Source organism: Eublepharis macularius, chromosome 10 (genome assembly GCF_028583425.1).
Source record: "Eublepharis macularius isolate TG4126 chromosome 10, MPM_Emac_v1.0, whole genome shotgun sequence".
Classification (NCBI taxonomy): Eukaryota; Metazoa; Chordata; class Lepidosauria; order Squamata; family Eublepharidae; genus Eublepharis; species Eublepharis macularius.
Window position 1 is genome coordinate 23,556,126 of NC_072799.1, and position 22,272 is coordinate 23,578,397.

Genomic DNA, 22,272 nt, shown 5'->3' on the forward strand with positions numbered 1-22,272 from the left:
TGGTTAAAACTACAGGTGCTCTTTTTATCATTTTGGCGCTTTTTAAAAGCCCAAATGTATTCTTGTAAAGATATTATATTTTTCTGCAAACCTGGGACATTTTTCAGGTGTGTAGGAAGATCTATATTGTTGATTCATGACTCAAATCTCTGAATTTAAGTATCCACAGGTCAGGGCCCTACACAAACGCACACATACCAGATAGAAAATATTTTTCCATCAACTGAAAGATTTTGATACTGATTTACAATGTCATCAGGGCATATGTACTTGTGTGAAGAATTCAGGAGCAAGTCCTAAAAAATCATTCCACTTTTAAGTGGCTAATGAGCATCCACCCTTTAGAAATGAAGCAAGTACTCTGCTTGGAGCATACACCCTACTCCCTGTTGTCAAGGCAATGGAAATAAACTAAGGCACTTGGCTTCAGTCTTTGAAAGAGGATGATTGATTAGCGTACTTTCTCTCTTTTTGCATGTAACTCCTTGTTGAGAAAAATAGTCTAGCCAGGACAAATCCATTGTTCAATATTCATGAGCGTCATCAGTAATATCAAAAGATGGATCTGTTAGAAGTATCCTATCACAGTCCTTAGTATTTGATATCCACTTGGAGGCTTTTATACTTGTCCTTCTTCCTAATGGCTTTCTTTATGCTGACTGTTCTTTCCAACTCTGCATAAACTATAAACCCTGTAAAGTTGGAAAGTCAAAGCAAATTAACCACTTCTAAACTAAGGTTTCAAGGGCCTTATTGAACTAGAACAAGAAGAAATGGGGGGGGGAGGTCAGAGGGAGAGGCTTTAAGAAACTTTTTAACAAAATAATTTTTCCTGATTTTTGTTTTTTTATTAATATTTATTGTGTTAAGGACTTTTTTTATTGAAAGGCAATCTGTAAATAAACTAAACCAAGGGAAGACATACATCCATATGCTTCACTTTCCCACTGTAATGTTGGCTGAATTGAATATTTTGTTGTTCTTTAAAATTGTCCTGTAATGAACTGATTTGGAAAGAAATCTTTGCCAATGACAACCAACTTATGTACCTGGGGTGGAATGGAAGATGGGGCATGTACCCGGCAAGCAACCATCAACCCATTTTAATTCTTCTGTTCCAAGGCAAATTGTTCCTTGTTTTTGTACGCTTCACAATGGGGACTATGAAAAAATAAAGTATAGTTGTTTGTGCAAGTCACCAAAGAAAGGGCAAATTGGAAGTATGTGTAACCCAAATGGAGTTACACGTGCATGTTAATTGTAAATTTGTTTTTACAAAACACCATACAATTCCATGAGGGGGCTGTCTCCCTTGAAAAGTTTGAAAGAACATCTAATCCATGTTCATTGGGTGGCACAGAGTCTCAGAAATATGAGGATGAAGAACTAGTAAGAAAGAGATGACAGATTGAACCTAAGCACCAAATACATGCATATGTGTTAAATTAATAGGTTTCCATGTTGGTTAATATAGGATTGGTCAGTAAGGATGGGAGTACATGAAGACTGATATGGTGCTTCTGACCTCCTATAATGGGGGTATCTGCCAGAGAGAATTGGTGAGTGGAAGGGTTCCACTTTTAGTACCTCATCTATTTTCTCCATAAATTCTCACTGGCCGTATTTGCTACAGTAGAGTTCCCAGACTGGAGTAAAGTAGCTGGTGTGTGTGTATGCATGCTTGTAATGTGTGCATGTACATGTGTGTGGCCTGTTGTAGGAAAGAACTGATGCTAATGGGAAGAGTTAACTTCTGCCCTACCACACATTTGAACTTTCTAATTTCTCCTTGCTTCCACATTCATTTTATTTTACTTTATTTATACCCTGCATTTCCCCCCATTGGGCCCCAAAAGCAGCTTACATCATTATCTTCTCTTCCAGTTTATCCTCACAACAACCCTGTGAGGTAGGCTAAGCTGAAAGTATATTACTGGCCCAAGATCACCCTGCAAACCTGTGTCTCCCAGATCCTAGTCCATCACACTAACCACTATACCACACCAGCTGTCTCATGTTACTGTAGCAATTGTAGACTGGTGGCTAGATGCATTAGCCAATCCTCTCTATTGCTGACAAAAAGTGAAAGTGGAAAAACAATATGCGTCCACAAGCAGCTCTGCCTATCATACTTGTTATTCTTGATCATTATGCCACTCACTCTCTCTCTACACAAGACATCTCAGAGCCAAGCTACAAGTGACGCCTGACACAGGTTGGACACTTGTCAGCTTACCTCAAGTTTTGATGGGAAATGTAGGCGTCCTGGTTTTACAGCTCGGCTCTCCATTACAGCTGCAAGACCAGGATGCCTACATTTCCCATCAAAACTTGAGGGAAGCTGACAAGTGTCCAACCTGTGTCAGGCATCACTTGTAGCTTGGCTCTGAGAGACTCTCTCTACATGAGGCATCTTGCACGAGGATGCTCAAGGGTAGGAAGACGCAATGTTAGCTGGGAAGCCTAGTTTAAAAAGACAGATCCGAAGACCTCTGTATAGACAGAGCCTGTGGAGATCGCTCCTCAGAGGGTTTGTTAATTTTATCTTGACAGAGCTCTGTCAATTTCACCTCCACTTAGGGAGGTGAAGATGAAATAAACAAACACTCTGAGGAGCAATCTCTGCCAGCTCTAGAGAGGTGAAACTGACAGAGCCTTTGGCTCTATCTTGTCTTTTAAAATTATGCTTCCCGGTTAACATAGTGTCTCCCTATACTTGAGCGACCTTGTGTAAGAGGTCTCGTGTAGACTCTTAAACAGGGATGCTCAAGTGAAAGATCTTACACTTGTTCTCCCTTTGTGGATACACACTTGAACATAAGACCACACAGAAAGTAAGTCACTTGAGCATCCCCATGTAAGATGTCTTGCGTAGAGAGACTCTCAGTCACTAACAGTGCAATCCTATGCAGAGTTACTCCAGTCTAAGCCAAGTGAAATCAGTAACTAGCATAGAATTACACTTTATGAGCTGCTGCTGCTCATGAAATTGCTCACCAAGCAGCAGTTTTATGAATCAGCCCTAAGTACAACATGCCCAGACAGATGTTTTCTGCACTCCTGACTGGCTTTGATTGAAAGAGATGGAAGAGTCCACTAAGGGGAAGGCAAATATCTTGTTCCACTCATTGTGAATCAGCACCTACATGGACTTTGCAAGCCATCCTGGTCCTGGGTGATTCCCGTCAGCCACAGAGACTCGTGGTGGTGGAGCCTGTGGTGCACTAGCCCTATCTGAAGTGCAGAAGCAATATGCTGAAAACAGACTGGTACAGAAGACAATGAATTCCATTCATTCAGCCAATGCATACATCACTGTGGGTGGTAATAAAAGGCTGACATGACCTAGCACGCTAGAAACAGAAGTTACTTTTCCTAAAATGGCAATTAGTCAAACAAGACCTCAACCTGCAGATTCCAAACACAGTCTGTACCCAGAATACGTTTGGAAGGAGGAGGTCTTGAAAAAACGCACCATGTTAATAATAATTCCTTTGTGTTCAATAAAATACACAATTAGGCAACTAGTAATATACAGCAGGGCAAGGCAGCCTTTCTAGATTATATTGTTACTCCATCCCTAGTTTATAGTTTAGGGCCAGATAATTATTTATCCTGACGTGGATAGCCCAGGCAAGCCCAATCTCATCAGATCTCAGAGACTCAGCAGGGATGGGTCTTGCTTAGTAATTGGATAGGAGACTTGAAATGAAGACCAGGGTTGCAGAGACAGGCAATGGGAAACCACCTCTGTGAGTCTCTTGCCTTGAAAACCCCAGCAAAGGGGGGGGGGTCGCCATAAGTCAGCTATGACTTGACGGCACTTTCCACCACCACAGACAATTGTTCAACAGTAAGTTGGGTCTGTTTATGGAACGCTTGTTTTTCTCCCTTCTCACTTCTGTCACCTGAGTCCTGTGTCAAGCTGACTGTGACTGGATTCAGGTAAACAATTGATATAACAAAGCCTTGACATACTTATATAAGCATGTGTGTGTGTGTGTGTGCAAATGCAACTATTTGAATGCATCTGCTTTGCATGCAGAAAGTTCCCCAGTCTCTGGCATTTATAGTTAAAAGCATCGGGTGGTCCAAAATACCTCTTCCTGAGACCCCAGAGACCTGCTTCCAGTAACAGTAGACAATGCTAACTTTCCTTGATAGACTAGTGGTCTGACTCAGCATATGGCAAATTTATATATGCACTCAATGCACTAACATCACACAGGCAAGAGTCAAGATTGCCGCTACCTTGCCTCCTGGCTCCTCTCACATCCCCCCCAAAATGCCATTCCCCCACATGTTGTGACACGATTAATCCATGCTTTGTCAATGGAAGCATCTGTTTTGGGTCAGTTCAGGACGAGTGCAACCCACCTACTTTCAATATATGTTTGAACATGTGCAGCAAGAACCTAAGCAGTTTTACTGATAAGTAAATCCCACAGAATAAAATCCCAGCAGGGCAGGAAAGGACAAGGTGTGCTGCCCCTGGAGCTTGTCTTGGATCCACCTACTCAAGGCAGCAGGAGGGGTAGATGGTTTGGGTAGCAAAATGTCAGGCATTGGCCCAGAAGTTATTGTTGGAAAGCCCAGGAAAGCTGAGAAGGCTGTGTGTGCAGAGCTGTTGCTGTGTCTTCACTGGTGCTGGAAAAGGAAAACAAACTATCCCAACTGGATTACAAACAGGTCTCCTGCGTGCTTTCCCAAGCTAAATATATGTCACCGGGGGAGGGGTGGCGGAGGGCAAAGATCCGAATCAGAACCATGGCACAGGAGGGGGTTTGCCAATTTTTCCTTCATGCTTTTAAATTAAATTATGCTCTCCATGGGCAAAGGTCCCGTTCCTAATCATGACCATTCCCTTCCTACTGGCTCCAGTTAAGCCCGGGGAAAAAGAGAGATCTTGTCTGGCCCAAAACTGCTGGACTCAAACTTTGTTTGGTGCTGTGATATAAATAGCTGCTATCTGAATTCCTAAATATTTTGAAATATGATTTATTCTTGTAATGATTTTGTACCTTTATTATTAAATAACCAAAGGGCACAATCTTAGATTGCAAAAGTTAAGCATGGTTAAATTGCAGTGATTTGAGTTTAATGTAGTTTATTCCCAAATAACTGTGCATAGGATTGGAAAAGAGCAAGAGTCCAATAGCACCTATAAAACTAACAAAATTAGTGGTAGGGTATGAGCTTTCATGAGTCACAGGTCATTTCTTCAGATAGCTGTGGCTCACAAAAGCTCATACCCTACCACTAATGTTGTTATTAGTCTTATAGGTGCTACTGGGCTCTTGCTCTTTTCCACTGCTACAGACAGACTAACACAGCTACCCACCGTGTGCATAGGATTGTAGCTATACAGTTAATGTGTGTTTTCTTAGGAATTAAGTGCAGCCTACTCCAAAGTAAGTGAGAATAGGATTGTAGTTTTGATGTACTGAGCTCTCTGAGGTTAATCAGCTGGTCTTGAATATATTATTAGAGCTGTTTTGTGCCCTAATTTTCTCTTTCTCTCTCTTTTTCCTGGTTGCAACACCTTTATAATTGCTGCAGTTTTAAAACCAAGCATATTTATCATGGCCAAAAAGTTCATGAATTTAAGATACAGACTTTAGCATTTGAAAACTTGGGGGTTTTTTGCTCGCTTCATTTATGGCTCCAGTGGGGACGCAAAGCATTATTCTCCTCTTCTCGTTTATCCTCACAACAACCCTGTGAGATACATTAGGCTGAGGGAATGTGACTGGTCCAAGATCACCCAGGAAGCTTCCGTGGCTGAGGAGAGATTCTATCCAAAACTGTAACTCAGTGTTTCCCCCCCTGGAATTCTGCAGACGTCAAGAATTCTGCAAGAAATTGGCCAAAAACCCAACATTTGTGCAAAAATAAGTCCAAACAACACACCGAAAATAAGCCTTATATTGACTTTGGATGTGAATTTTATTTTGATTGGATATTTTGATATTTGAAAAAAATTGATAATACAAAAATATTTCACGTTTTTCTAACAGGCTAATTATATATAATCAAGTAAGATTTCTTATAATGATGATAATTTAGTAGTGATTGAATTCTGCTCCCAAACATCAGGTTTTTCTGGCTTGCAAACATTTTCATCAGTGGGGGTTCCTAACAGGATTGCCAGCTCCAGGTTGGGAAATTCCTGGTTTTGGGGGGCTGAGCCTGGAGAAGACAGGATTTGGGGAGAGGAAGGCCTTCAGTGGGGTAGTGGGAACGCTAGTTCCTCTGGATTTCCCAGTGGATTCCCCAGTGGGAACGCTAGTTCCTCTGGATTTGAAAAATTTATTTAGGGGTTCCTCTATGGAAAAAAGTTGGGAAACACTGCTCTAACTAAATTGTCACAGCCTTTGTGCGCATGTTTATTTAAAGGGGTGGGGGGGGGAGAAGAGACAGCATTTCAAGAAAGCAACGAGCTACACCGTGCACCTTTTTAGGAGCGCTCCCTTATGGGCCGACACAACTACTACTGTATTTACCCAGAATAAATTTCGGTTTTAAACGCCACAAGGCTCTGCTGCAGCTTCGGCTGCAACAAACCAGCTCGGCTTCCCTCCGCTGTTCCTTCCTGGGGGGAAAGTCCTGTGGGTCATGCAGCGGGCTTTACTCCTGAGTAAGCCGCGAGAGTCCCGCCCCAGGTTTTCGACTTGAGGCGAGGGGGCTTCCTCCCTGGAGCCCCTCCGCCGCGCGCGCCTCAGAGCTTCCCTCCTCCCCTCCGCAGGCCGGCGCTTCCCAGGCCGGGCGAGGGGAGGAGCGAAGAGAAAAGGGGCGGAAGTGCCCGCAACTCGAGCCGGTTCTGCGCCTCGGCGTTGGCGCTCACAGGCGAGCCAGCTGTGTGGGAGCGCCCGCGCGTCCTCGGTGCCGTGCGCTTCGAACGGCGCGTCTCTGGCAGCCGGCCGCTTCGGAGGTGAGCCGAGGGACACTGGGAGAAGGGGGCGAAGAGGGAAGCAGGACGAGCGCCGGTGAGAGGGGAGCGGAGGGCCACCCCCGCCAAGGCTGCGCATGAAGGCGCTTGGCGAGTCGAGGGCGGGGGCGCAACACCTGGCGGCCAGAGGGCTCGGGGGAAGGCGACGTGCCGCGCAGCACCTTGCAGGGAGGGCGCATGCTCCTCCAGTCCCCAGGGGCGCCGGCGAAATTCGCCTTAGAGTTCAAGGGCGGGTGGGGAAGAGGGAAAGGGAGCGACCGAGCGAGTGGAGAGACGCGCAAAGAAGGCAGCGGGATTTGAGTCCAGGGGCGCCTCGGAGGCCAGCAGGATTGTCAAGATCTGAGCTTTCCGGAGTCAGAACTCTCTTCTTCAGGTACGGGGGGAAGTGGAGCCTTAATATCCCAGTCAGAAGCCTTTCTATCCTGCCTCTTGACTGGAATATAAAGGTGCAGGGTTCTCCACTCCTCCCTGTGTCTGAGGAAGGGAGCTTTGACTCCTAAAAGCTTATACACCAAAAATCTTGTTCTCTGAGGTGCAACTGGACTCAAATCCTGTTGTTCTTTAGCAGACCAAGACAGTTACCCACCTGAAAGAAATAAAGGTGTGGGGCTGACTGGCTCTAGGGGAAGGGGGCAGAGAGCTGAGGGGGGGATGAAATCAGCCCCAGAGCACCTCGAAGTCCTCACAAGCAGAACTGAATACTTCTGTGGTGAATCATCTCTTTTTAAATATCCTCTGGGGATATAAACTCAGGGAACTCCACTGCTCCCTTTATCTGAAGAAGGGAGCTTTGATTCTCAGGAACTCCTATCCTGAAAATCTTGTTGGTCTCAAAGGTGCCACTGGACTCAAATCCTCCTTTCCTTTTGCTGAGGCTTTAAAGAGAAAAAATTGCTTATTTCGAAAATGTGCTTTGCCTCAAACCTCTGGGTGCGGCTATCTCTCCCCGCCCCCAATTTTTAAAAAAGACTTCTGAAAAAGGGACAGAAAAGTTGACAAGATGGGAGCAGACTTTACTTTTTGATTGGTGCCAGAAGCCAGTGTGCTGATTTCTGGTGGAGCTTTTCTCTGTCTCCGTTATCCCCCCCCCCAATTTAAGCAGGATTTCAAGTTTGTGCAAATATGTAGTTATAAACAGAATGGGGAAGAGAAAAGTGTTGACAGGGGAAGTTCATAACTGAGCTAGGCGGGGCAGGGTGAAGGGTGAGGGATGGCTTGAGTAGCCCTGCTTCCTCCTCCTTGTTGGGACTTTTGTAACCAGGTAGATAACAAAAAGTTTTTTAAAAAATGGTTATTGGAGCGTAGCTTACCTGTTAAAGGAGGTCTTTTCTACCCCATAATTAATTGATAGGAATGTACAGAATCCAGTTCAAAGTTGCACTGCTTCTGATTATGGCACACTTCCATTTCTCTATTTCATAATACAGATTGGGCTAACTATGCAACTTCTGTGGTTGTACCCAAGCTTTATGCTTTTAATGTGCAGCAACACATTTTAAATTTTTGGAAAGTGTTGCATAGTGCAGTGACCAAGTAATTAAGTTTCTTTTAAGTCATTTACTTCTCCTCTTTCAGGTTGATTTATAGGGTAAAGTATGCACTGAATTCTTTCTGAAGGGGAAATGAGAAATCCATGTGAATTTCATTTTTTTAAAAGTATATTACTGCCTTCAGGCATTCAATATTGTATGTGCAGTTCTTTTGGCTACCACTCTAGAATTTGTAACTAACAAAGATAGAAAAGAGAGTCCAAATGAGAAATCTCTTTAAAAATTTGTCTAAAACATGTACCAAAATGATGCCGGATTCCTAACTTCTCTTAACCAAAACACTCGTGGATTCTTTATTCCACCATAACACTTTCCATATATTTTCCTCTAAGTGTGTTTGGGGGAGGGGGAGATATGTTCTTGAAGTATGACCATGGGTTAAACTAGTTAATCAAATGTTTGTTTTGACCCTTGGGTTTCTCAGATCCAAGTCTGACCAGGATTTTCTTAAGAGACAACTTGTCAAAGTGAGCATCTTTAAAGCTAGGAAGAAAATACACATTCCAGATTTCAAGCACTAGTGTGAGTTGAAATAAAGATGGTCGTTGTACTCCGTGAATTGATCCAGAATACCTTTCATTGATCTGGAAAGGTTTAAGCTGTCCAAGCAATGATACATGTTATGGAATTTACAAAACGTTACATCCTTAATTTGTATAGATATACATTATTTCAACCTGGTAGCTCTTAAATTGGAAAGCTGGCATCTTTTGCGTGGTTGTGAACAGCAGTTCATGAAGACTGAAGCTCTGTGCCTGCTGTCTTTCTGATTTGGCCATATGGCTCCCAGTGAAATGGAAGTCTTCTGTTCTTCCAGAAGCAACCCCCCTCCCCACCAAATGCAATCCTTATGGGAGGTGACCTAAAAGAGTTTAGATATGACAGCCATTGCATGCTGCTGGCTCAAGTGTGTATGGGGAGAGAAAGGGACAAAATGTTCATATGGAGCTTTGAGATGAGCGAGTTTCTCTCCCTTGGTTGTTGGGGGTTTTCCGGGCTGTATTGCCGTGGTCTTGGCATTGTAGTTCCTGACGTTTCGCCAGCAGCTGTGGCTGGCATCTTCAGAGGTGTAGCACCAAAAGACAGAGATCTCTCAGTGTCACAGTGTGGAAAAGATGTAGGTCAGGAACTACAATGCCAAGACCACGGCAATACAGCCCGGAAAACCCCCAACAACCATCGTTCTCCGGCCGTGAAAGCCTTCGACAATTTCTCTCCCTTCTTTTCAGAAAAACTTTCGAGGATGAAGTTTGAGACCCATGCTTTAATGGCTGTAATTAATAAGGATACAGAACTTCAGTTTGGCTTTGTGACCAAAGCTGAGCCCAAAGTACTTGCTGTAGTATTGTAGCTTGACTGCAAACGTTTGCTACATATCTGCTTCCCAAGTTTAGGGCTCATGTGTCTAACCTACCCAAAATTATTAAATGCAAACTTTTTTGCTTGGTTGAAGGTTCCACCTTAAATATTATCTAACTTCAGGATCTTTCCAGAACATGCTTTGGTTTTATTTTACAGTTTGCGCAGCCTCTTGGTCATTCCAAATGTATAAAAATAGAAGCCAGTTTCTATTTAGGCAATATTACAATATCATATCTGAGGTGACGCTGAAACAGTAATCTTTGACGCTGACCAATCTCCTTCCTCCCCTAAAGTGATTAAAAATGGAAAATGTATTTCACTTCTTAAAATGTGCCTTAGATTTCATGCAGAAACATTTCAGTTGCAGATGGTTGGTTTGCATTACGTAATATTTTAGTGACTAATAAATTGCCACTTGGTGTGTCTTGGGTAAATATTCCCAGAAGAAATCTTGGATTGCATTAATTAGAAAACTTAACCTCTACTTAGAGAAATTTTTCTTGCTGTAGTATACATACACAGGTGTTACTTAATCCAAAGTCATCAACTAATTTTCCTTTATTTCTCCCCCACTAAGAATTCCTAGGCATGGATTTCTTTATCACTTATATAACAGGATGGGTGGGGGGTGTTAATGGTGTCTTATAGTGAATTTCCTGATATCAGTATTTATATTAGCTTGCAGTAAAGAAATTCAAAGAACAGCAGAAATTTAATTGTTTTAATTGACAAGGAAGCCAGTGATTAAAAATGCATGACTGCTTAGCGTTGTTCTCTGTATGTATATATTATCTGTTTTTATATGTATATATATTGTGTTTGTATAAGCAAGTTTGAATGTTATCTTGATAGATGGTATAACCTGAGTCTAGGACACTAATTAAATAGTGGGGGCAGTGTACAATTACATCACTGACAAAATAGGTGAAGGTTGCTTAATATAGGTAATAAAAATATTTTCACATCTGTGCTCAGATGCCATCCAAATTTTCCAGTCAATGATTCTTCTTCCCTGAGATTTATCAGGAAATGCCATAAAATATTTGATTTAGTCTGACATGGCTGTATTGCAAACAGTGAGTGGCATCCATTTTGGAAACCATGACTGCTAAAAGGCCTCCTTGGAAGTCTTGGTTATTTCTGCATCTTGGCGAATGGAACAGCTGTAACTTGAAGCACTGAGTGGGCAGTTGTTTTGGTGCCCTTCTACGTTGGGCAAATGCTAGGTGTTTTGGAAAAGGATGAGGAGCTAGTGGGGTAGATCCTCTGAGGACTTAATTTGTGCCAGGCCTGAGCTCTGGAACGTCTCTTCAGAACCTGACCTGATCAGAATTCACACACAAGTCTTTTTGATGAGAAGCGTAAAGCTGTTTTGTGAACCACCTAAAAGTATAAATAAAATAATAATAATTTAAAAAGTAAAGTGTGACTGTAACAAGGAAGATGTTTTCAAAACAATTACTGTAGAGGTAAATTTGTTAGAGTGCCGGGACGGCCAAAGCTCCCTGTCAACATACACTTACCCAGGGCTTTTTTTCTGGGGAAAGAGGTAGTGAAACTCAGTGGGTTGCCCTCAGAGAAAGTGGTCACATGGGTGGGGGCCCTGCCCCCTGATCTCCAAACAGAGGGGAGTTGAGATTGCTCTCCGCGCCACTGAGCGGCGTGGAGGGCAATCTCAACTCCCCTCTGTCTGGAGATCAGGGGGCGGGGCCACCAGCCATGTGACCATTTTCAAGAGGTTCTGGAACTCCGTTCCCCCGCGTTCCCCCTGAAAAAAAGCCCTGCACTTACCAACCAGTATTGGTTGGGAGGGGCTGTGGCTCAGCAGAAGAGCCTCTGCTTTCATGCAGAAGGTCCCAGATTCAGTCCTCGGTATCTCCGCTTAAAAGGACGAGGTAGTAGGTGATGTGAAAGACCTGGAGAACTGTTGCCAGGTGGAGTAGTCCGTACTGACCTTGACGGATCTATGATCTGATTCAGTATAAGACAGCTTAAAGTGTGGTTTGCAGCTGTGAAATAAAACTTCTTTCAGAATATAGGTCTGTTCTTTAACTGCTTCCAGTGCCACACATTTGAAACTAGTTTTCCAGCTCACATATTCTACTTATTCTCTTTGTTTCCCAGTCGGTGCTCAGTGTATCGTACAAACAAATGGAATATTAGCAGATTTTAAAAAATAAATAAAAGAAGAAACAGCCTAAAAATCAACAAAAAAAAATTAGTACCCATTATAAGCTCAAGACAATGAGAAGGTCTTGCTGACTCCCTAGGAGGTAAAAAGAGGAGGTCACAAATTGTATTTGGCATTGGTAGCACCTGCCATCGTATGTGATGGTTCTGGCATGATTTGGAGGAGACAAGTCAGATTCTTGCTTCACATGGTGCAAGGAAAATGTTTTTTTTTTTAAAAATGTAACAAATTATTGGCTCAAGCAAAAAAACAAAACAAAAATCACGGAGTACCTTTTATTAGGGCCAACCGAAATATTTACATGGATTTTGTTTCTAAGAAAGGTGTAGAAATTGTAAACTTCTCCCCTAAGGGTTGGTGGATGCTTCTGGCCTCCGGTGAGCAAGAAGGCTGATAGGAAAGTAATATTATGAAAGTTGCTCTGATCCAAGACCTTTCAGACTTTCAAAAGGTCAAATCCATTACTCTGAGTTGTGCCAGAAGTTAATTAATAACCTGTATGGCCTTTCTGTTACTGCCATAAAATGTTCGCAGTAACCGTCCATCACACACTAAGGACAGCTTCTGAAAAAGTGTTCAAAAGCAGTCCCTCAGCGCATTATAGTAATCTGAACAAGGGATTAACAAGGCATGCATGGTAGTCAAATATTGACCTTCACACAGAGGCACTGTTTGAAGGATCATCCCAATCTGGCAAAAAGCACTAATAGTACAAACACCATCTGCCTAGGAAGAGACCAAGAGAATTTCAAAGCTGCAAAAAACAACGAGATTTCTTTAAGACCTGTTGGCCCGTCTAGAACAGTGAAGCAGTTTCCACTCAAGTAACTTGAAGGATAGGGTTGACATCTGAACATGGGCTAAATCGTTATCGCTGTGATATACACAGCGAATGTAGTAGATACAGTGTCAGACTAGGATCTGGGAGACCCAGGTTTGATTCCCCTCTCTGCTATGGAAGCTTGCTGAGTGGTCATCATGGTACAATCACTCTTTCAGCCTAACCTAACTCTTGGGGCAATGGTTGTGAAGACAAAATGTAGAACAGTGTAAGGCACTTTAAGTCCCCATTGGGCAGAAAAGTGGAGTTTAAATATCTTTTTTTAAAAGTCACTATGGTATTTGTGAATGTTCTTTCAGTATTATTTCAATATCCAGTATTCTTTAATCTTTAAACCTCTCTTACAGATATTCACTATCTGGAATTAGACCTTGATCATCAAACGTCATGAACAACTACAGTGTTTCTTTGGTGGGTCCAGCCCCGTGGGGTTTCAGACTTCAAGGTGGCAAAGACTTCAATATGCCTCTGACGATCTCTCGGGTAAGCAAGTCTGCCTTTTCAATCCTTATGCAGAAGTCTGGTGCATAATTGTTACCTGAAGCCGGAGAGAATTTCAGTAACATGATCTGCTTGTTGAATGCAGAAACATGTATTTTGTCATAAGCAATTTGGAGGCTTGTTTTATAAGAGAACAAGTAGAGTTTTCATTTTGATTCGTTTTGAAGCTTCAGTTTTTAAGACAGCAAACATTTAAGATGAACAAAATTCAAAAATGAGAAGGACTAGTTGTATATTTTGATGGTATGTTTTCTACAGATGTGAATCTAAGACGAAGTGTGATGGAGTAAAGCAGATTATAATCCTTGGCATGGTTCAGATGTAATGTCAGTGGCTTTTTCACTCTGTGAAAACACACTGTACTTACGCTGTCCTCTCAAACCATGAGCTTAATGTCTTCAGCTGCAGTCAAACTGTGATCTGATCCTGGTTTGGATGAAAAGCAAAAGTTTTCTGGTTTGGATATAATGGGAGACTATAAATTGCACAAATACAGATGTAATTATTCCCCCTGCCCTCTAGTTTTATGTCTAAACTATGCCAGTGTATACTGTGAAGGTCAGCAGCAGCCAGGTTCTGGCACAAATTCAGTGTGGCAGTGGCAGCTCTCCCGTCTGGGTCTGTGCCCCTTTTCAAGCTAGCTCTTGGGGAAAAACGTGTTACTGACTAGAGAAATGCTCTGTTACCTGGGATAAGGGGAACCAGGCGTACCTTCTGGAAAGACAACCTCGAGACCTCTGGAGAATAATTTCCTGTGGCTACTTCTCTCCAACGCATTTCATTTCATAAAGTCTGTACCTTACAGAAGGGCTGGTTTAACAGCCCAGTAGCATGTACGGTGGGGTCAGACAACATAAAGATGCTTCCTGATACTGTAGGAGGAAAGGGTGGCACAAACAAAGGAAATGGAGAAACGGAGAAAAGACAGCAAAGAACAGTTTAAAAAGACAAAACGAGGGACCAGCCAACGATGCTTTTTTTTTGAAAGTTTTTTATTTTTTAATTACTAGTACTACAAAAGGGAAAAAGTGGGAACAGGGAAAAGGGGAAGAAACAACACATTACAACACAAACACTACATCTACAAGTAATGCATTCCCTTCATACTGCAATTATTTAACATTAGAACTTTGTAAAATGCTATTAGATTGGTAGATCTTATAAAATACAAACTACAATCAGGATTAGGACTTCTTCCCCCCTCTGGGTCTCGGTTGCAATTCTCTCTGAACAGCTACAGTCACTGTACTCATTCCCTCCTCCCCTCCCCCTTCAGGCTTGAAATCCTCTTCTTCTTGCTGAAAATCTTGGTGTTTACACACAAAGTCCCTTAGCTGATCTTCTGATGTTATCTTGTGAGCTTGATCTTTGTAGCTAAACCAAATACCTTCCGGAAATAACCATTTGTACTTTATTTCACGTTTCCTCAGAAGAGCTGCAAACCTTTTATATTTAAATCTTCTTTTCCGAGCTAAAAATGGAACGTCCTTCAATATCTTGACCTTATTGCCCAGAAAGTCCAAATCCGCATTGTATGAATTATATAGGATGGTGTCCCGGATCTTCTTAGATGAAAAGTCAATAATAATCTCGCGCGGCAGCTGACGCTTCGTTGCATATTTTGAAGAAGCCCGACGGACTTCCAAAATGGCGCTTTTTAACTCTTCTTTAGTTGCCTTCGCGGGTATCGCCAAAAGTTCCAACACCAGATCCTTTAAATTCCATAGGAGCAAACGGGCAATTTACCCCCCGCATCGATTTCAGGGGGTTCTTCCCGTCGCGCTCCGGACCCTGACACCCTCACTGGGAGTCTTGGGGGCTAACCTTTGCAGGTCAGCCACCCGGTCAGGCTGCTCGGGTGCTTCCTCCCGGACCTGCGGAGAGGAGCGTCCAACATGGCCGAGAAAACGAAACCGAATCCTGGATCAGCAAACAATGCTAAAAGCACTGCTTTGAAAGATGTCAGGTACACTAACATCCTAGATCAATTTTTCTCTTGGGTTTTTTATGCAATGCTTGTTTTGTATGATGCTTTGGAGTAGTAGAAGGGTATTACAATCTCATAATAGATAACATGTTCAAGGAAACTTTCATTTTTATTTATAAACTGATAAGAATGCATGACATACATCTTAACAACTCTGAACGGAAGAATGCATATCTGTTTTGCAGTAAATGTTAATCTGTCCTGTGTGACTTACTTATTCTTACAAATAAATTTAGGATGATATCTGTGTTTTATTCTGCTTTGATTGGGTTTTTGTTTTTCTCAAAAGGATTTACAGAGATAGGAAAATTTGTTTAAATATTTTATACAATGGTCATTTGGAATATTTTACCAACTCGTATGTATTGTTTGAAACATTTAAATAAAGTTTTTAAATGTACTGAAACTAGCAAAAAATTATTCTTAATAGCCCATGGCAAGGATCCTAGAATAAATGAGGGACTGAATTGTTCAAACCTTCCCTATACCTTCTGTTCCAGCTGAATTATCTCCTGAAAGAGTTTCTTAGCACTTTCACATAGTAGTATGGTTACTGTACATTTACTTTTAAAAGCTTAATTTCAAGAACTGGTCCATTGGGAACTTTCGTCATGCAAATACTCTGGAGTATATATGATTGATTCTTTCCCATTATTAGTGTACTATACATATACTGGCTCATATAGCTTACGACTGTCCGACTGGGAGCAGTTCTTCAAGGCTCTTAGACAGAGAAACATCTTCTACAAGTCCTTTCATCCGAGAAAATTGGGAGGGGCTGAACCTGGGATTTCCTGGGTGCTAGTCATCTAGTGTACCACTGAGACATCATGGGATATGCAGGAAGGGGATTATGCTTTTATTTAAGACTAATTTTAATATTGCTTACAGAATTAAAAACACACACGTGAACATCCACTTGTTGTTGTCCCACCTTAGATGGGATTAACTGTGCAATATTTTGGCTTTGTATGGCTTGATTTTAGTCTTCAATTAGGGTACTTCATTCTGGTATGCACCTCAATCTTTGATAATAGAAGGGCGGTATGTTGTGTTGCTGGTACATCAGAACAGTGTGTTCAACACAACATTCTTCTCTTTCCAGTATAAGATGTGCTAGCTAATTAAACCCTGATAAAGAAATATGTTAACAAAGGAGCAGAGCTGTTTGTGTGTCCTTTCAAAGGCCCTGCTGTCTGTTTTGACCCTTCTGGGTTTGGGGCAGTCATGCGTGCAATTCATTCTAGGCTCTGAGTTATTTATATAGACCTTTGTATTGGCAGCTGGCATCATGGCACTGCTATTTTTCAAACTCTTTCGAACAGCAATTTTTAAATAGTTGCCGACATAGAAAATTAGCTTCTAATGGGTTTATTTTTAGTAAGAGCATTTATTTATACATGTACAAGTCATGAAGAATGGGTACTTAAAGAATGCTTCTTTTATTAAGTTCATCTGTGTTGCTTTTGATGGAAATGGAAAGAATGATTTTTAGGTTTTATGCTCAGGGTGAAATAAGCTCAGACTAGTGGAGTGTTGCTTTTGAAGTCAGAAAAGCAGCAAAAGACTTTGATCTATGCTAATTGCATGTTATATAACTTTATGAAAATATGTGCAAGTTCTGTTCTCATGGTTGTTGTAGCAATTTGTTTTTTCAACCCCCCAAAAAGGGTCTTGCTTGTGGTGGGTTGGAGAGATCCAGGGCTTTTTAACAGCTGGAATGCGGTGGAACAGTTCTGGCACCTCTTGAAAATGGTCACTTGGCCAGTGGGCCCACCCCCTGATCTCCAGACAGAGGGGGATTTAGATTGCCCTCCGTGCCGCTCGGCAATCTAACCTCAGCGGCCGGGGGGCAATCTAAACTCCCCTCTGTCTGGAGATTGGGGGCGGGGCCACCAGCCATGTGACCATTTTTGCCTAGGGTGAATTAAACTTTTAAAAACTCCCCCTTGTTCCAGCTGACCCAAAGTGACGTCATTGTGAGGTCCTGAGTTCCACCACCTCTTTTTCCAGAAAAAAAGCCCTGGAGAGATCCATGAGATGGAAGAGTTAAGGAATCAGAAAGTTGTAGGATAGAGAACTAAGAAAAGGGATTTAAAAGCAATAAGGAGCCAAGGGATCAAAGTTGGAAATTGTAGCAGACTATACGATGTTCTGCAGGTATGTTTGTGACTCCAGTGTAAGGAGGCATAAAGGTTGATATCAAAGAGCCATGAATTTCCTGTGTCTCCAGTTGCTTGGTCAGTTTATGTGAACATTAATCGGGTCTTGATGTTTGCCATTTCTTAGAGTTTGGATTGTTGGTGCTGGGCATAAAAACCTTATTGCAAGTACTGAATCAATAGGTGACTGATTTGTAACTATCTGGACCAGGGCTTCCCAACATTTTTGAGCCTGCAGGCACATTTGGGGTTCTGACACAGTGTGGTGGTGCTCAGCAACAAAATGGCTGTCACAAAATGGTTGCTGCAGGAGGCAGAGCCAGCCACAAAATGGCTGTTATGGTTTACCTTCAGTCACGAGATGAAGATTTTGGTGTTGTGGAAGCAGTTTCTGCCCAAAGCAATGTTTTTAAAGATCTGCACAACCAATCAATTCTTCAATGGTGAATCTGAAGCCACGCTTTGCAAAAGCCTCACAAGGCCCCAACTATTTTCTAAAAACACTTAGCGGGCACTACAGAAGGTGTTGGCAGGCATAATTGTGCCCATGGACACCATGTTGGGAAACCCTGATCTAGACTAAACCGATCTGGTATAAATCTAGAAATGTAAGCAACATCGTTCTTGGTTACTTGTTTATTTAGTACATTTCCCTTTCCTGTTTCATCGTAACAACAGCCCTGCATGGTAGCTGTGAGAAAATGCATGAGAAACAGCCCCCCCCCGGGGAGTTTTATGACAAGTGTGGGTTTGAGCTTGTATCTCCTCAGGCCTAGTCCAGTGCTCTAACTACTGCACTATACAAGTACTATCCTAGTGGAGCTTTGATAGTTGGGGTCAAAATATAAACATGAAATATTCTCTCTTTGCCAGTAGAGGATCTTAATTGTTTGAATGCTATTCAGGGCTGCCCCTCCTAGTCATTGCTTTAATTTCTCCAGCAATATGTGATGTCAGTTGCAAGAAGGATTTTACAGTCAAACTCCATATAGCCAAGCATTCCCCCCTCTGCTCCCTCCAATCCCTGCCTTTTCATTGTGAGTTAGGGGAAAAAGTAGGTTTACCAGTCCCCTGTTGAGAGCAGGGGATTTCCCCGCTCTCTGCTCCCCTCCACTATTCACCTGGCCAGCCGGGGTGGGGGGGGAGGCATGGGAATGGGCTTCCGGAGCGGCATGATTATGTTACTGCCCAGGAGTGACATCGTTGTGCTGCCCTGAGAGTGCTCCTGCGCTTCACAGTGGGCCAATTTGGCCCCTAAACAGGCTGAATTGGGCCCATTTGGGGCCCAAATTGGCCTGCTGCGAAGCATACACGCATGGTCTTGCGCCTGTGCAGTGACAACACCCAGAAGTGACTAGGACGGATTCTAATATGAAAGGGAGGCATATGTAATCATTAGTAATTGAGCAGAGAAAGTAGTAATCGATGGCTGAATAGACCAGTTCCCTTTTTCTTGAAAGCTAAAAAAATTTGGCGTCTTGGCAAACTGGTTTTCTTTTTTTTTTTTTTTTTGAAAAATTTTTATTGGGTTAGAATCCATTATTTCCACATTTACATTCAATTTTCCCCAATTTTTTCATCTCTAACCCCCTCCCTCCCCCCCCCTTTTTGTTGACTTCCAACAGCTTTCCAACCCTTTGTCCCCTTTCCCTTACTTTTATTAGCTTCCTCTATCTAAAACAAATATATTTTCTCCATTATTCTAAGCAGTACATCCTTAACTATTTTTAACATTATATGCCCAAACTGTAAGCCTTTGTTTCCATCTTAGATAAACAATTTATCCCAATTTTTCAATTTCAGGTATTTCTATATATCATAAACCATATAGATCATACATTCGTTTATATCAAACAATTTGACTTATTCTCTATATATATTACTCATTCTATCTTTTTATAATAGTTCTATATATCTCTCCTCACGTAGTCAATCAATTTGACCCATCTATATCTTCAGACATTCAGTTTGGTACAAAACTTGTCAGAAAAAAAAAGAAAATATTGTTAGTTAATCGCTCCTTATATTTAGTCCTTATAATTAATTATTTTCTCTATGTTCTGTTTGTTAACCTATATATATCTATATATATGTCAATCTATTAATCTGACTGCTTATTAATTCACATTTATCTCTTCTCCCCCCGGTAAAGTCTCCCCCCTCTACTTCAATACTTCAGTAGTTCTCAAACTGCCACAGTTTTCCTCCCACCTCCCATTTCTTCTCCAGGTATTGTTTCAGCTTCTCCCAGTCTGTGTTGAACTGCCCTGAGTCCAGATCTCTCAATTTTCTTGTCATCTTGTCCATTTCAGCCATATACAGCAATTTGTAAGTCCAATCTTCAATAGTTGGCACTTCTTGTACTTTCCATTTTTGCGCATACAAAAGTCTAGCTGCTGCTGTCATATAAAATATCAACGTCCTGTGTTGGGCTGGAATTCCCTCCATTCCCAAGTTCAGTAGCAGGAGTTCTGGGTTCTTATTAATTTGAAATTGTAAAATTTCACTCATTTCTCTTATTATTTCCCCCCAGTACTGCCTGGCTACCTCACACGACCACCACATATGATAGAGGGAGCCCTCATGCTTCTTACATTTCCAGCATTTATTAGAAGTATTCAAATTCCCTAGCGCAAGGCAAACTGGTTTTCTTGCAGCTTGGTAATGGTGCTTATTCCCTGATTATGCTTGATTAAATGCCTAAATACGGAGAACGTCTGCAGATCAATTAGTTGCTAGGTTAGTGACCATCTTGCTTTCCAGAATGCATATATTTTTGATGATAAACTTACTGCTGGTCATTTTAAGAATTTTAGAACAAACAAATTGACTTCAGAATTAATTGAGTTTTTTTACGTCATTGGGAGAAAATGGTGATCTGTTCTATATAAGAAATTATAGTTACAGTTTTTAACATGTTAACACATGTTGTCATGTTGTAGGGTTCTAAAACTCTGCAGTTTATATTGCAAATAGATCTTGTACTGAAATGCCATTTGCAAAAAACAACTGTGTAAATGTTACTTGAACTTTAAAGTGCAAATCTGTAGATAGAATTGGGCTTGAACTAGAGTCATTGCTTTGGGCAGATCTTTTATAGTACAGTCCTAAGGAGAGTTTCTCCCTTCTAAGCTCATTGATTACAAAAGGGTGTAACTCTTTTTAGGTTTGTAGCCTGAACCTCTGTTCTCAATTTGAAAATTAGAGGAATAATTCCAAGGGGTGTGCGCGTGCAATAGGGGCTAGCATTATCAGTTTTTAATGAATAGCTGTCTCAGTTTTTCTTGTCATGCTAAACACTATATATGTCTGTAAAAACATAAATCTCTCCATCCTGCACTGGTCTATTCATGCTAGACAGAAGTTGAGGAACGGGCTTTGGGAAAAGGGAGGGAAACAATAAATGAGGCATATTTCCTTCGTTTCCTTTCCAAAATCAGTTATTTGAGGGGAGAAGAGAATTTTGTAGATAACAGCTGATTCTTGAGCTACATTTTGCCTTACATTTTCTGAATCCGTCTGAATCTTGTCTGGTATAGGCTGTTCTTTTGCAATTATTGCTTGCTGTTCCATTTAAATTGCAGCTAAGTGGATTCCAAGTCTGTTCCTGATTGTAGCATCCATCTGTCTTCAGGCAGGAGCAATTACTTTAACGCATCTTTCTACCATGCATTTTGTTATATGTGCTAGAGTACAAGATGTAGCATGAGATCCTAATCAATTGTTTCCAACCACTTGTATAACACACTTCCCATTTATTCATTTCAAAATGACAGCTTTTAACAAAGAAACACCGCTCCACCATATGGCTAGTTGTGAAATATCCGGAATTATCCTTTGAGCAAGGTTTGTATAACAGAATATTCCTGTTAATGCAAATAGAAAAGAATGAGACTTAGTTTTCTTTCTCTGTTTTAAGCCCAGAGGGCTGACTGTTCTTGTCAGCGTCCCCACCGCTTTTTCTCCCCTGCTATTTTTAGTGAAATTGCCTTTCTCATTATTCATTTGCTGATGGTTATCTTTAAATGCATTGTGAGGAGAGATGTCGTGCTGAAAGGTTTGTTTGTTTTTCTTGGTAGAGTGCCACAAGATATATGGGGTTGTATTTTTCTTCTTCTTGAAAGAACAAGCTTTGCATTACCCTACTGTCCATATAAGGAAGCGCATGACAGAAAATTATCTTTTGTTTGCTTTAAATAGTGGTAAAATTGGTATTTCCTTGACCAAATAAAATGTTATTCATAGTTGGCTTCTGAACTTTAGGAATGTAGCAAAACTTTTTCATCCATTAGGCCTTAAATGGGTTCATGCTGTAAGATGTAAATTATTTTGGGCTGGAATCCACAGATGTCTTTCTGTTTATTGTCTGCTGTATCTTGACTTCATTGATGCCTTGAGAATTTTATTCTAGGTACAAATTTAACTCTACAAGGATGATGTATTGAGCCTATCATTGGCTGCTGAGTGGGTCACACTCTACTGATAGTGTATGTGTGTTCTGTACTAATTTGTGCTCTGAATTAGGCCCCCCTCCCCACAATTACCACTGTCACTTGCATTATAGTAAAGAGTCCAGGAGCACCTTTAAAACTAACCAACTTTACTGTAGCATAAGCTTTTGAGAACCACAGTTCTCTTCGTCAGATGCATCTGACGAAGAGAACTGTAGTTCTCGAAAGCTTATGTTACAGTAAAGTTGGTTAGTCTTAAAGGTGCTACTGGACTCTTT

At 41.5% G+C, this 22,272-nt stretch overlaps 1 protein-coding gene across 7 annotated transcripts in view; it reads left to right on the forward strand.

Annotated features, from left to right (window-relative positions):
- Positions 1-6,625: 6,625 nt before the first annotated feature.
- PDLIM5 (PDZ and LIM domain 5) overlaps positions 6,626-22,272 on the forward strand; it is a 177,020-nt gene continuing 161,373 nt past the window's right edge. The window contains exons 1-3 of one of the 7 annotated variants that reach the window (XM_054990104.1): positions 6,626-6,986; positions 8,924-9,021; positions 13,241-13,376. In XM_054990104.1, the coding sequence (XP_054846079.1) occupies positions 13,281-13,376 (96 nt within the window). In that variant the 5' untranslated portion in view covers positions 6,626-6,986; positions 8,924-9,021; positions 13,241-13,280. The remainder of the gene's footprint in view (positions 6,987-8,923; positions 9,022-13,240; positions 13,377-22,272) is intronic. The other 6 variants (XM_054990103.1, XM_054990102.1, XM_054990105.1 and 3 more) reach the window with 6 other exon arrangements.